The sequence below is a fragment of the Somniosus microcephalus genome, chromosome 9 (assembly GCF_052327205.1).
Source record: "Somniosus microcephalus isolate GS21.2 chromosome 9, FLI_Smic_1.0, whole genome shotgun sequence".
Classification (NCBI taxonomy): Eukaryota; Metazoa; Chordata; class Chondrichthyes; order Squaliformes; family Somniosidae; genus Somniosus; species Somniosus microcephalus.
The window spans coordinates 72,298,498-72,313,761 of NC_140995.1; the positions used below are offsets into that span (position 1 = coordinate 72,298,498).

At 46.6% G+C, this 15,264-nt stretch overlaps 1 protein-coding gene across 1 annotated transcript in view; it reads left to right on the top strand.

The window, feature by feature from the left end:
* Positions 1-15,264, top strand: part of cog2 (component of oligomeric golgi complex 2) — a 93,664-nt gene that overhangs the window by 872 nt on the left and 77,528 nt on the right. Inside the window, 3 exon segments of the mRNA XM_085998184.1 lie at positions 3-113; positions 201-266; positions 5,925-6,005. Coding sequence (XP_085854310.1) covers positions 3-113; positions 201-266; positions 5,925-6,005 — 258 coding nt within the window.

Below are 15,264 nucleotides of genomic sequence, written 5' to 3' on the forward strand. Positions count from 1 at the left end.
AGTTGGAGACACTTCGGGATGATCTGGAACTTTATTACAAGCTCCTGAAAACTGCTATGGTAGAACTGATCAATAAAGACTATGCAGACTTTGTCAACCTTTCCACCAATTTGGTAAGACTCTTTCTACTTTGAATGGAATGAATAATTTTAGTAGTTTTGCATTTGCGCTCACTTTTTTACTGTAATTTTCTTTTCCAGGTTGGTATGGACAGAGCCTTGAACCAGTTGACTGTACCACTGGGCCAGCTGAGAGAAGAGGTGATGGTACGTCTTTACATATCATCCTTGAGCATTTACCATCTTTAAAAGTATTGCGGCAGTGACCGTCACTCAACAGGTTGTGAATCAATAACCACTAATCTCAGCTTGTGTTCCGATGTTCTGGAGATGGAAATGGAACATTTTATCACATTTGCCATGCAGTGATAACGTAAACAGTCCCAGGTCAATCATATCAAAGGCTAGACGTAGCGTAAAGCTTTCCAGTAATGGGCTTAACCTTTACATGCACCAATGCGAATTTCTCAATTTCACACACAATATGGCCTCTCTGAGTGAGATTGCCAATTTTGAGTTTTCAGCAGTTTTATGCTGTGGCTTTTCAGCCATTGGGAACTGGATTCAGACTAGTCGAACACATTTCTCTACGGATCTTTATAACTGTCAGAAAGAGGAGATTTTATGGGTAGGGGAGTGCCAAGTCCCAAGATGAAAGACTGTATAGGCAGCACGGTGGCATAGTGGTTAGCACTGTTGCCTCACAGCGCCAGGGACCCGGGTTCAAATCTGGCCTCGGGTGACTGTCTGTGTGGAGTTTGCACATTCTCCCCGTGTTTGCGTTGGTTTTCTCCGGGTGCTCCGGTTTCCTCCCACAGTCCAAAGATGTGCGGGTTAGGTTGATTGGCCATGATAAAAATTGACCCTTAGTGTTAGGGGGGATTAAATACGTGGGGTTACAGGGTTACGGGGATAGGGCTTGGGTGGGATGGCTATCGGTGTAGGGACCGGGTGCTAGGGTTTGGATGATCAGCCATGATCTCGTTGAATGGCGGAGCAGGCTCGAAGGGCCGAATGGCCTACTCCTGCTCCTATCTTCTATGTTTCTATAAGAATGGGAGTTATACTCTTGTTAATATGTGAATGATTTAATTTAATTGCTTTGGAGAGGGTACAGAAGAGATTTACTAGAATGGTTCCAGGGATAAGGGCATACAGTTACATGGATAGATTAGAGAAGCTGGGGTTTTTCTCTTTAGAGCAGAGAAGGCTAAGAGGAGATTTGTGTCTGTCTTGTTTTGCACACTTTGTACAAAACTAATAAATTGCAGGACAACGGAGTATTACAATTTAAACTATTTTAATGAAGCATTAGGTCTGATCTGACTCACAGCAGTACAGCACCATGTGGACAAGATGGAGACAGGGCCCCTGGGTCCTCTAAACAATAGCAGTCTTTGCCGATGCCTGCAGGCCAATGACAACTCAGCATGTGATCACATGTGAATATAATAGGTATTCCTTACAGCTGCCTGCGGGCCAATGATAAATCAATATGCAAATGTTACATCCCCTTTTAAAAGTAAAATGTTATGCATTACTTTTGAACCTTCTACATAATGTTCTCAGCATCAACATATAAGTAAACTCAACATTTAACTAGCAACATCTCAACGTTTCAATAACGATGTACAGTTTTTTTTTAGGGCAGCGATCCGCCTACACCCTTTGACAGTTCACAAGTCAAGGATAACTCTAGGCTTGACCTCTCGTCCTGACCTTGTGTGGTATGGAATTGAGCATGCTCTTGAATCGGTCAACAATTCCGGTTCAGGTAAGTATGCTGTGTTTTGTGTATTGCTCTGTTCATCACACTCTGTTGAACTGATCCTCTCGGAATGACGGTGTTGTTCCTTGGTGTTCAGGAGGCGTCTGCGATTGCGGCGGTACACCTGTCCTTCTGGGGTGCGGACATGATACGATCGCTCAGTGTCAGCTGGCTGGATGACGACTGCTGGCTTCCAGTAGTCATGCTCCTGGATTCTGACGGATTCTCCATTGTGCAGCGGCGGCAGTAGCTTAGCTGACGTGTCATAGTATCTCTTTTGGTGTTGCTGTCTCTGTACATGTTTTGCATGCACTTGCTTGCAGCTGACGACCTGCCAGGGCCTGTCTGGGATACGGTGAGGTATCATGGGCTCTTTGACATTTGATGGGCGGCGTTTTAGACAAATGGAACATTTTCCGACAATGTCCTCAATGTGTTTGCACATTCCGGGCCAAAACATAATGTCACGTGCTCTTAGTTTGCATTTTTCCATGCCCATATGTCCAGCATGAATTTTTGCCAACATCTCTTCTCTGAGACTGGTAGGAATGATGATTTTCTCCCCTTTGAAGACATTCCGTTGATTTGTGACAGTTCGTCTCTGTGGTTCCAGAATTCAGATATGCTCTGAGGGCATTTCCTCCTTTCCTCAGGCCATCCTTCATGTATGACTGCTCAGCAGTGTGAGTTGCGCATCTTTCTCTGTTCCTGCTTGGCTCTCCTTCAGTTTTGAGTCACTCACAGGTAAGCTGTTGTACACCATGTGCACCTGCACATCCATGCCTTCACTGAGGCTGTTGTCCTGGTAGCTAAGAGACTTTCTGGAGAGCGTGTCTGCGACAGGAATGTCTTTGCCTGGACCATCAATGATCGTGAAGTCATACCTCTGTAACTGAAGGATCATTCTCTGTAGCCTTGGTGGTGCTGCGGCTAGTGGTTTCCTCATGATTGACTCGAAGGGCTTCTGGTCGGATTCCACAATGACATGTCGGCCATAGACGTACTGGTGGAAACGCTTACATCCGAACAGAATTGCATATAGCTCTTTCTCGATTTGAGCATAGTTGATTTCACTGTCAGAGAGATCTGGAAGCGTAGCCGATGGGCTTTCCTTCTTGCAGTAATACTGCGCCTAGTCCGCATTTTGACGCGTCCACTTGTACTCTGAGCTCTTTGTTGGCGTCGAAGTAGGCAAGAACTGGTCCTGGTTCTCAGGTGATTAGGTCATTCATTTTCTGAAATGCTATGTCATATGTTGTTTGTCCCACAAGAACTCATTGGATTGTTTGAGCAACTGACGCATGGGTGCGTTGATTTCGGAGAGGCTCGGGGCAAACTTGGCTAAGTAGTTAACCATGCCTTGTACTGTCTCTAGCTCTGCGCGGTTCTTCGGTGGCTCCATCTTCTTGATGGTGGAGATTTTCTCTGGATCCGGCTTAATGCCATCAGTTGAGAGGCGATGACCGAAATAACTGATTTCGGTGGATCCGATTATGCTTTTCTCGGGGTTGAGCCGGATACCTTTCTCCCGTGATCTTTGTAGCATCGCACAGAGGTTCCTGTCATGTTCCTCTCTATTCCTGCCATAGATGAGGATGTCATCTACGATTGCGACTACTCTGTCGAGGCCTTCATAGGTTTCGTCGATCTTCCGCTGGAATTCATCCTGAGCTGAGATAAGACCAAATGGTAAACGCAGAAATCGGTAGCGTCCAAATGGCGTGTTGAACGTTGTTAGCTTAGATGACTCTTCCGTGAGCTTGATAGTCCAGTATCCTGATCGTGTGTCCATTACACTGAAGTAATGTGCTCCCACTAGCTTGGGTGTGATGTCATCTAGCGTTGGTAGAGGGTAGTGAGGGCGTTTGATAGCCTTGTTCAAATCTCTGTGGTCGAGACAGACTCTGAGCTTGCCTGTACGTGGTTTCTCAACCACTACTAACGCGTTGACCCATTCTGTCGGTTCTGTTTCCCGGACAATGATTTCTGTATTCTCCATGCTCTGCAGCTCCTCCTTCAGGTGACTACGTAGAGCAAGGGGTATCCTTCTCGGTGGGCAAACCACAGTGGTTGCTGCTGGGTCAAGGTGAATAGTGCATTCACCTGGGAATAGTCAGATTCCTTTGAAAACGTCAGCAAACTCTTCCATGACTGTCTGCTTCTCAACTGGTGCTGTCAGTGATAGCACTAGCTTGACGAGGTCCATGTCTAAACATGCCTTTAGACCTAGCACTGGAGGTGCTTGAGTGTCAACAATGTAAAAGCCCAACATCATGTCGCTTTCTTTGTACTTGCATTTCATCACACATGTGCCTTTTACAATGAGCTGCTCACCCTCATAGCCGGTTAGTCTGCGTGAGGTGGGCTTGTAGCTCACACTCATCCTTCAAGCTGTGATACTCACTCAGAGGAATCACGTTAACCTGAGATCCAGTGTCTAGTTTAAACTTAAGCTCTTTGCCCTGTTTTCCTATCTCAATATCGGCATAAGCTTGCTCAGTCTCTGAAATCTGTTTTTTCTGTGACACAGAATCAATAAACAGTTCCTCTGCATTTGGCTCTCTATCTGGCATTTGGCTGTCACTCACTGTGTGTACTGTTTTTCCGAAAACAGTCTTGCAAACTTCAGCAAAGTGGTTCCGTGTACCACATTTAGTACATTGCCTTCCTTTGGCAGGGCAGTACTCCTTTTTTCCATGCCAGTTGTTTCCACAATATCCACAGTTTTTGAAGCGTTTTATGTTTGTGTTGCCAATTTTTAGAACTCTCTCTGTTCTTAAACATGCTCTCTGGGCAGTGTTCTTTGGTGTGTATCTATTAACTGCGTGCACTGTCTGTTCACTCGAGCTGCTCGTGGCGCCGGTTATGGTTTTCAACTGTGCTTGGGCTATCTCGTGCGATCTAGCTATGTCTATAGCTTTGTCCAGCGTTAGCCCGGACCCAACATTCAAAAGTTTCTCTGTCACTTTCACAGAATCACAGAAACCCCACAGTGCAGATAGAGGCCATTTCGGCCCATCGAACCTGCACCGACACATATCCCACCCGATCCCTGTAACCCCTACACCAACACATATCCCACCCTATCCCCGTAACCCCACGTATTTAATCCCCCTAACACTAAGGGTCAATTTATCATAGCCAATCAACCTAACCCGCACATCTTTGGACTGTGGGAGGAAACCGGAGCACCCGGAGGAAACCCACGCAAACACAGGGAGAATGTGCAAACTCCACACAGACAGTCACCCGAGGCTGGATTTGAACCCGGGTCCCTGGCGCTGTGAGGCAACAGTGCTAACCACTATGCCACCGTGCTGCCCTTTAGCTGAATGTATTCCAAACACGATGCGGTCTCTGACCATCTCATCTTTATCTATCTGCATATACACAGTCTTTTGCCAGCAGTTTTAACTCAGTCACAAACTGTTCAAACGACTCACTAGCTCCTTGTACTTTCTCCTGAAACTTGTACCAAGCGAATATCGTATTTGTCTTGGGCATCACATATGCTTCAAAATGGTCAAAATAACTTTTCAGTACCTTTTGCTTCATCCGTGGTGAGAGACCATGTGTTAAAAATGTCTCTCCCTTTTTCTTCGATCCACAGGAGTAGGTAGCTGCATCTTTCTTTCTTCCTCCCCTTTGCTTTTCAGTGGACCCGAAAACATCAACTCCACGTGTTGCTTGAACTTGCTCCATTCTCTAGGTAAGTTCAAAGATTCCCAATTCATTCGAGGTAAGGGAGCTCCAACGATGTCCATTTCAAATCCCTGTTCTGATAGCTCAGTTTTTTACTGCTTTTTCACTGCAACTTACGGAATTGAATTGTTTAGATTTATTCACACTACCAATTGGATATTCGATTTGTAACAACAACAAATATTAGTTTATTGTAGCTGATCGTTGTTGCCCAGTGCAAGTATGACATCTTTTCAAAGGTGTGAGGCCATGAGTGCGTACTCGGCACCAGACTTTTAATTGCATTGATAGATTAGACGATATTTTTGATGCGCATTGCTCTGAATAATGAGATTTTCCCCCCATTGCATTTTCTGAGGACAATGACCAATTTTTCTCTCTCTCCTGTCTTGTAGAGCCTCAAGTTGGCAGTTAGTGAAGGGATTCAAGCCATTGATGACCGTCTGGCTAAAGAAGATGACATCAGAAAGAAAAAGGTGAAATACTGTTTAATATAGAAATAGGAGCATGTAACTGAATGGACTTGATAGGATGTTGTGGCCCCAGTTATCAAAACGCGACACAGAAATAAACTTTATTATAAATTATTTGGAAATAAAATATATTTGTGCCTTCATTCACTTGCAGTTTACCCACTTTTCAAAACTGTACTTTTAGTTGTGTGCTGGTTTAAACACTACAAATCAGTATAATCGAAAGAGAGAATACGCATTTCTATAGTGCCTTTCACGACCCCAGGACACCCCAAATCGCTTTACAGCCAGTGAAGTACCTTTGAAGTTAGAGGGTCTATGTAAATGTTGCTTTTGTTGTTGAAGTGTAGTCACTGTTGTAATGTAGGAAAAGCGGCAGCCAATTTGCAAGCTCCCACAAACAGCAATGAGATAATGACCTCATCACGGTGGCATAGTGGTTAGCACTGTTGCCTCACAGCGCCAGGGACCCGGGTTCGAATCCGGCCTCGGGTGACTGTCTGTGTGGAGTTTGCACATTCTCCCCGTGTTTGCGTGGGTTTCCTCCGGGTGCTCCGGTTTCCTCCCACAGTCCAAAGATGTGCGGGTTAGGATGATTGGCTATGATAAATTGACCCTTAGTGTTAGGGGGATTAAATACGTGGGGTTACGGGGATCGGGTGGGATATTGTAAGGGGTCGTTTTAACGAGCTTATGGTGTGCTAAATCGGTTTTGATTTTCGCACTACTCGTGAACGGTTTCGAAGCGCTCCCCCCTCACGGTTCTAGACACTGGGCTTATTGCCAGACAACCTTTGTGTGTTGGCCCAACTCGTGACTCGGAAGACAAATGGTCAGATGAGACAGATTGAGTTTTAAATCAAAACGATCTTTATTTTTGAAAGAGAATGTACACAGAGAAAAATGGCAAGAATAAATGCAGACGAAAAATAACGTTTCTCACAGAGGACTAAATTATACACTGAGAAAAATAACTTTAAAGCATATAAACCGTTCTAAAATAGCGATAAGCTAAAAGTGGGGGTGAGGGAAGCGCACGGGCACATCGAGGGATAAATCACACTCCTGACTTACAAATACCCTTAACGTTACAAACCCTCAATTATGTCAGTTAGGTAGAGTTGGGCCTTTATGCTCACCAGAATTTCAAAACCCTTCTGGACCTTGGTGCTTCTTGTTACGTCTGGAATTTCCGATCTTCCTTATGGGACCGGCTCCTGGACCCTGTTACTTGGTGTCGTCCGGGACCTCCGACCTTCCTTATGGGACCGGCTCCTGGACTCGCTCTCCTGTACAAACTTTGGAAGTCCTCCGAAATCCTCGAGCCGTTTTCTGTTCCGCACGGTCCTCGAACTCCTGATGGTAACTGGACTTGGACTTCACGGTGTGAACCGTCTCCGGAGGAGTCTTCCTTACTCTGGTCGAATCTTAGACTGACTTGCTGACGATTTACCTGAACGGTTATACTCTTTTCTGGCCCTAATCTTGGCGCCAAATCAACCGTTTTCCTTTGTTAAGGTTGCTTTAACAAAAGCAAGCACATTCATTTTAACTGCTCGCAAAACGAACTAATGGGAATCCGATTAGTGTCCCTTCGTTTGTGTGTGCTCAGCAGTTTCTGAGATCGGTTACCGCTTTGCCATAATGGGGATCCGTTTAGTGTCCCTCCGTTTGTGTGTGCTCAGCGGTTTCTGAGATCGGTTACCGCTCTGCCAGCGATTAGCGCACCTCCAGGTGCTAATAGTTTTGTTTACTGCTGTAACCACATTACAATATAAGGTTCTGGATTCTTCTAATCGATGATGACTCAGACTGCTGTTAGGTACTGTGTGTGTGTCCTTTTGAACTGGGCCATGAGAACTGCCAACTCCATTCTGTGTTCTCACAATGTGGCCACTTCAGGGGCCCTACCCGTATACTGTGTTTCATGGATTTTTGCGAATCCTACAGTCCCCCCTGTGATACAAAGACGATTGAAGATGCTCATTGTATCATAAAATGTCTTTGGGTGAGCACAAATCCGTTCCCTCCCCAACTGACCTTCCCCGTAATTTACCTTGCTAAGGAGTGTACCTCGCCCGCACTTTCCTCATTCCGAACAACGAAGTTTGAGAAAACATTTCCTATTGGAGACAAACCTTTAAACAATATACAGACTCACCTAGAGTCATAACAGAATAATCATAATACAATATAATGCGAAATCAAACAAGGTACAGAACAATCCAAAATATTAAAACAACAGTAATTACACGGGCGACTCCCCGTTTATACTGACATAGTGGCCCCGCCAATTTGGCTGACTAGGGAATTCCCTGCTGTGTCCCTTCCTTCTGCACTGTACACAGACCAGGTACAAAACTATCCCCAGTTGGTACACCACCAAAATGTCTGAAGCCAGTCGGATCCATGATGGGACCTCTATATTATCAAAAAGGTCCCACCACGGTGGAACCACTATATCCTGAATTTCTGCCCCTATATCAACGGTCTTTTGTTCCAAAGTGAAAAAGTGTTTCTGCGAGATGGCGACCGCTTTGAGCAGCGCGGTCAAGCGTTCTGGGAGAAGGGGAATCGTAAAACCAAAATGTGCTACATACTTTTGGAGATCAGTGAAATTCTCCTTAACGGTGAGGTGAACAGTGGATGGTTCGGGGATCGGGATAATCTGCAGCTGTGCCACTTGAACTATTGCCTCGGGTTTAAAACAGAAGCTGCTGTCACTGACCGCGCACCAGCCGTGCTGTCCATGCCGGTAGTGAGACGCTGCGGTGGCGACACTATGTCCCACCTCCTATGTATGCCACCTGTGGGGGAACATGGCCCTGTGCCATGGCTTCCATAGTGCAATTGATAGGCTTAGCGTCAGCAGACCTGAACCCGCATTGTGGTATTGAATAGGCATTCAAGTGCTGGGGACACAGGATTATGTGTGCTCCCCGGCTACGGCACCCCGAGAAGTCAGTCCCCGTCATAGCATGCTCCCACTTAATGACGTAGGGTGGGACCTCTGCAAAACGGACATGAGCTCCCCCCCAAATGACTCCAATGTTCACCACCCTATACACCGGCGCAGGTCGGGCTGTCCTCATTATGGGGATCCGCACGACGACCCCCATGATGGTATGGTTGGAGCGGCCACAGTCCACCGGGACTGGATAGGCCTCCGAAGCGAGCCGGAGCTGGCAGGGACTCAACGCGTTCTCAAAAGGGTGGAGGGCTGCGAGGTGTTTATTACTGATCCAGGAGGGGACCAAACCCTGTTTCAAGTCCTCCAGATTGCTGCGGCCCTCGCCCAGCAACCATGCCCCGTACAGCACGCACACCTCATTCTGTGCAGCCTGATCTGAGGCGTTCCTGTCCTCCATAATGAGAGCGTTGACCGTCCGAGCCTGCTTCTCCAGCTCTGCTATGATCTCTTTTAAGTGGAGAGTCATAGCCTGATCCTCAAGGAGCTCCGAACCCACCACCCGATTTTCGTCCGTGAGGATCCCCCTCAACTGGGTCTTTAACCCGTAAACCTGCCGTTGCAATTTGATGTCGTCCATACTATTTATGATGGACGACCCAGTGTTAAACCCTGTGAACCAGTCGTTCACGGTGCTCCTTTTTAGTCTCCCTGCTTGCTCCCATTGCTTGTGGCTTTCGGTATACAGCTTGGTTCTGTTGACCCTTGCGAAGTCAAATTCAAAGAACTTCTGCAGGGTCTCTTTTAGCAGGGCCTGATATAGCCTTCCTGTTTCTACGGGGCACCATTCCGGCAGGTGCACCTCGGTCAGGTTGAGGATGACCGAGGCCACCGTGTAATGGACCCCCTGGTAAGCCATTTGATCAGTCGGAACTAAAACTAAACCGTTCCCCGGTCCCTTGGTGGTGGTGGGGCACCCCTCTGTTACCGTCCGTGGTGTTTGGGTCGTGGGCAGGGGCTGTCGGGGGCGGGTCACTAACTCAGTGGCATTAACTGCGATTGGGGAGTAGGGGACCGCGCATGCATCCAAGCGCGATTCCCAGTCCATCCCCCTCCCGTTATCTTGCCACTGGCTGTGGAAAATGATGGAAACACCTGTGGGGCAGACTTTTCCTGAACCCCACATACATACGTAAATCCCTTGATCGGGGTTCCCACCATTTATCCCAGCACACTGTCAGCCCTCCCTGGGTCCCTGTGATGGTCCGGTGAGTGTTGTTCCCTAACCTTTCCCACTGTCCTCTGGGGTTCCCCATGTCCTTGCTCAGTTTCCTGAGCCACCACCACCTATCCAGGGGGACGTTCCCCCTGCACGTTAAACAAATTTGTTTTCCCACAGTAACACTGATCCGCGTGGCCTTGATCGTGACCCGCGGACACGATAGTGAAACTTCTCCATAAGTGAAACCAATGTCATTAGAGTATTTAGTGGCGTTCGATCCCAGCCAACCCGGCCAGTTGCCCTCGTGGGTATATCCAGCGACTTCCTCTGCCTTGCGCAGGCCCTGCCCGTCGTGGGCCAGGGGCGCCGTTTCCCCGGAACATCCGAAGATGTGGTGATCCTCCGTCTCCCCTCGCCACGCGATGTTGAGGCCCACCAGGGCCGCGAGGATGATGCCTCTTAGTAGCATCATTGGATTAATATCTGTTGGAGAGATAAAAGAGAATGTTCGAGCCGGGCTCCTTGGGCTCCTCGGCTTGGGTGTGGGGTGAGTGGGTCCCGTGACCCTAGCTCACTTAACTTGCCACTCTGTACCGTTCCAAAATGCCACCATACCTCAGAAAAACCTTATACATACATACTAAATTTACAAATAACTAAACCTTACTTAGCAAACTATGGTGTATGTACATGTGCCGTCCGTTTCTGTCCACTTGCAATTTTTCTCTCGATTCTCATATAGCTCCTTGGCTGCTGCATCAGACTGGACCACATGCTGAGTTGGACCACATGCTGAGTTAGACCATCTGCAGATTAGACCAATTTGCATTGCGTTTGTGAATCCAGCTGGTTAATGCAGATCAGAAACAGTAAGGGGCCTCGGAATTGATCCATGGGGCAGTGCACGCGACATTTTCTCAGACTAACATCACTCTTGTAACTAATACGCACTGGTTCCTCTCTTTCAGCCAGTTTCTTATCCACCTATAAGTTGAGATGAGAAGCTGGGGCTGTTATCCTTGGAGTAGAGAATGCTAAGGGGAGATTTCATTGAGGTGTGCAAAATCATGAAGGGTTTTGATAGAGTAAATAAGGAGAAACTGTTTCCACTGGCAGAAGGGTCGGTAACCAGAGGACACCGATTTAACGTCATTGGCAACAGAACTAGAGGTTATGTAGCAAGTTTTTGTCATCTGGAATGCATTGCCCGAAAGGGTGGTGGAAGAGGATTCAGTAGTAACTTTCAAAAGGAAATTGGATAAATACGTAAAGGAAAAAATTGCAGGGCTTTGGGGATAGGGCAGGGGGAGTGGGACTAATTGGACAGCTCTTCCAGAGATCCGGCACAGGCACGATGGGCCAAATGGCCTCCTGTGCTGTATGATTTTATGTTTTAAGCGATTCCCTTATTCCCTTGAAGTTGGCCCTTTTTAAACCTGTATATATTGGTTTGAAGACATTTTGTTTATCCCAGATCGTATCAAATCTAATCATGTAATGGCCACTGTTGCCCAGTTTTGGCATTACTTCCATTCCCAATATGCTATCTGGATCACCTGTTATCTTGTCAAGATGTGAGTTACCGACCCTAACACATTGCAGTCGTGCATTACATACAGTATAACTGCAGCCTTGGACACGCTGGCTTTAGGGTTACAAATCAATGCTGTTGTTACATATGTGTCTAAAATATTGAAGCAGAGAAACAAATTGGGCAAATTCGATGGTGTATCAAAACTGGAAATTAATTCTTATATTTCTTATATTAACAATTCTTATAGTTCTCACCGAGTTTCTATAAGACTCTTCATTATTTTTAAAACTTGTTTGTATGATTTAACTCCCAGAAACGATTGGGTGCTCCATTCATGTTTGACATTGCTTTGAGTCAGCACATTAAAAAGAATTGCAAGAAAGACTTGCATTTCTATAGTGCCTTTCACAACCTCCGGACATCCCAAAGTGCTTTACAGCCAATGAAGTACTTTTTGAAGTGTTGTAACTTGTAATGTAGGAAACGCGGCAACCAATTTGCGCACAGCAAGATACCACAAACAGCCATGTGATAATTATCAGATAGCGTTTTTTTAGGTGTTGGTTCAGGGATAAATGTTGGACAGGACACTGGGGATAACTCTCCTGCTCTTCTTCGAAATAGTGCTGTAGGATCGTTTACGTCCACTTGAGAGAGCAGACGGGGCCTCGGTTTAATGTTTCATCCGAAAGACGGCCCCTCTCACAGTGCAGTACTGACCATCCGACAGTGCAGCACTCCCTCAGTACTGCACTGGAGTGTGAGCGTGGATTATGTGCTCAAGTCCCTGGAGTGGGACTTGAACCCACAACCTTCTGAGAGCGCTACCCCCTGAGCCACAGCTGTTTGATTGGAATAGTTGCAGCTGTGTGCATATAGAAATATGTCAGGCACTATAAAATGCACTCAATTATTTTTTTTCTATTTCTGCCAAGATTAGAATGAACCCCTGGATCCTTGCAATTAAAACATTGTTTATAGTGGTAGATCGAGCATGAATTAGAGAGTACAAACAGCTACTAATATATACAGTTTCTGTACCTAAGTCAGTCCTATTTTACATAGAAACATAGAAGATAGGAGCAGGAGTAGGTCATTCGGCTCCTCGAGCCTGCTCCACCATTCAATGTGATCATGGCTGATCATCCAAATTCAGTACCCGGTCCCTGCTTTCTCCCCATACCCCTTGATCCCTTTAGCCTTAAGAAATATATCCAACTCCTTCTTGAATATATTTAATGAATTGGCCTCTACTGCCTTCTGTGGTAAATCATGTCTGACCAATCTGATTGAATTTTTCGAGGGGGTGACTAGGTGTGTGGATGAAGGAAATGCTGTGGATGTGGTATACATGGACTTCAGTAAGGCTTTTGACAAAGTCCCGCATAGGAGACTGGTCAAGAAGGTAAGAGCCCATGGGATTCAGGGTGCCTTGGCACGTTGGATCCTAAACTGGCTGAGTGGCAGGAGGCAGAGGGTGATGGTCGAAGGTTGCTTTTGTGACTGGAGGCTTGTGTCCAGTGGGGTACCTCTGGGATCGGTGCTGGGTCCCTTGCTGTTTGTGATCTACATAAATGATTTGGAGGAGAATGTAAAAGGTATGATCAGTAAGTTCGCAGATGACACGAAAATTGGTGGGGTGGTAAATTGCGAGGAGGAAAGCCTCAGGCTACAGGACGATATAAACGGGTTGGTCAGATGGGCGGAAAAGTGGCAAATGGAATTTAACCCTGAAAAGTGCGAGGTGATGCATTTTGGACGGACAAATAAGGCAAGGGAATACACAATGAGTGGTAGGACCCTAGGAAGTACAGAGGGTCAGAGGGACCTTGGTGTACATGTACATAGATCCCTGAAGGCAGCGGAACAGGTAGATAAGGTGGTTAAAAAGGCATATGGGATACTTGCCTTCATTAGCCGAGGCATAGAATATAAGAGCAGGGAGGTTATGATGGAGCTGTACAAAACGCTGGTAAGGCCACAGCTGGAGTACTGTGTGCAGTTCTGGTCGCCTCACTATAGGAAGGATGTGATTGCTTTGGAGAGGGTGCAGAGAAGATTCACCAGGATGTTACCTGGGCTGGAGCGCCTCAGCTATGAAGAAAGACTGAACAGGCTGGGGTTGTTTTCCTTGGAGCAAAGAAGGCTGAGGGGGGACCTGATTGAGGTGTACAAAATGATGAGGGGCATAGATAGGGTAGATAAAGAGGAACTTTTCCCCTTAGTAGGGGGGTCAATAACAAGGGGGCATAGATTCAAGGTAAAGGGCAGGAGGTTTAGAGGGGATTTGAGGAGGAACTTTTTCACCCAGAGGGTGGTTGGAGTCTGAAACTCACTGCCTGAAAGGGTGGTAGAGGCAGGAACCCTCAACATTCAAGAAGCATTTGGATGAGCACTTGAAATGCCATTGCATACAAGGCTATGGACCAAATGCTGGAAAATGGGATTAGATTGGACAGGGCTAGATGGACGGCGCAGACGCGATGGGCCGAAGGGCCTCTTTCTGTGCTGTAAAATTCTATGACTCTCTGGGTGAAGAAATTCCTCCTCATTTCTGTCCTAAATGGCTTACCCTTTATCCTTAGACTGTGACCCCTGGTTCTGGACTCCCCGACCATCGGGAACATCCTGCATCTAGTCTGTCCAGTCCTGTCAGAATTTTATAAGTTTCAATGAGATCCCCTCTCATTCTTCTAAACTCCAGCGAGTACAAGCCCAATCGACCCAATCTCTCCTCATACGTCATTCCTGCCATCCCAGGTATCAGCCTGGTGAATCTTCGCTGAACTCCTTCCATGGCAAGAACATCCTTCCACAGATAAGGTGACCAAAACTGCACACAATACTCCAGATGTGGTCTCACCAAGGCCCTGTACAACTGCAGCAAGACATCCTTGTTCCTGTACTCAAAGCCTCTCGCTACGAAGGCCAACATACCATTTGCCTTCTTAACCGCCTGCTGCACCTGCGTGCTTCCCTTCAGCGACTGGTGCACAAGGACACTCCGGTCTCGTTGCACTTCCCCTTCTCCCAATCTATTGCCATTCAGATAATAATCTGCCTTCCTGTTTTTGCCACCAAAGTGGATAACCTCATATTTATCCATGTTATATTGCATCTGCCATGCTTCTGCCCAATCACCCAACCTGTCCAAATCATACTGGAGTTTCTCGGCATCCTCCTCACAGCACACATGCCCACCCAGCTTTGTGTCGTCTGCAAATTTGGAGATATTACATCTAGTTCCCTTGTCTAGATCATCATTAATATCTATTGTGAATAGCTGGGGTCCAAGGACTGATCCCTGCGGTACCCTACTAGTCACTGCCTACCACTCGGAAAAAGACCCATTTATTCCAACTCTCTGCTTTCTGTCTGCCAACCAGTTTTCTATCCAAGTCAAATCCTTGCCCCCAATCCCATGTGCCTTAACTTTACACGCTAATCTCTTATGCAGGACCTTATCGAAAGCCTTCTGAAAGTCCAAATATACCACATCCACTGGTTCTCCCTTATCTATTTTACCAGTTACAGCCTCAAAAAATTCCAGTAGATTAGTCGAGCACGATTTACCTTTTGTAAATCCATGTTGACTTTG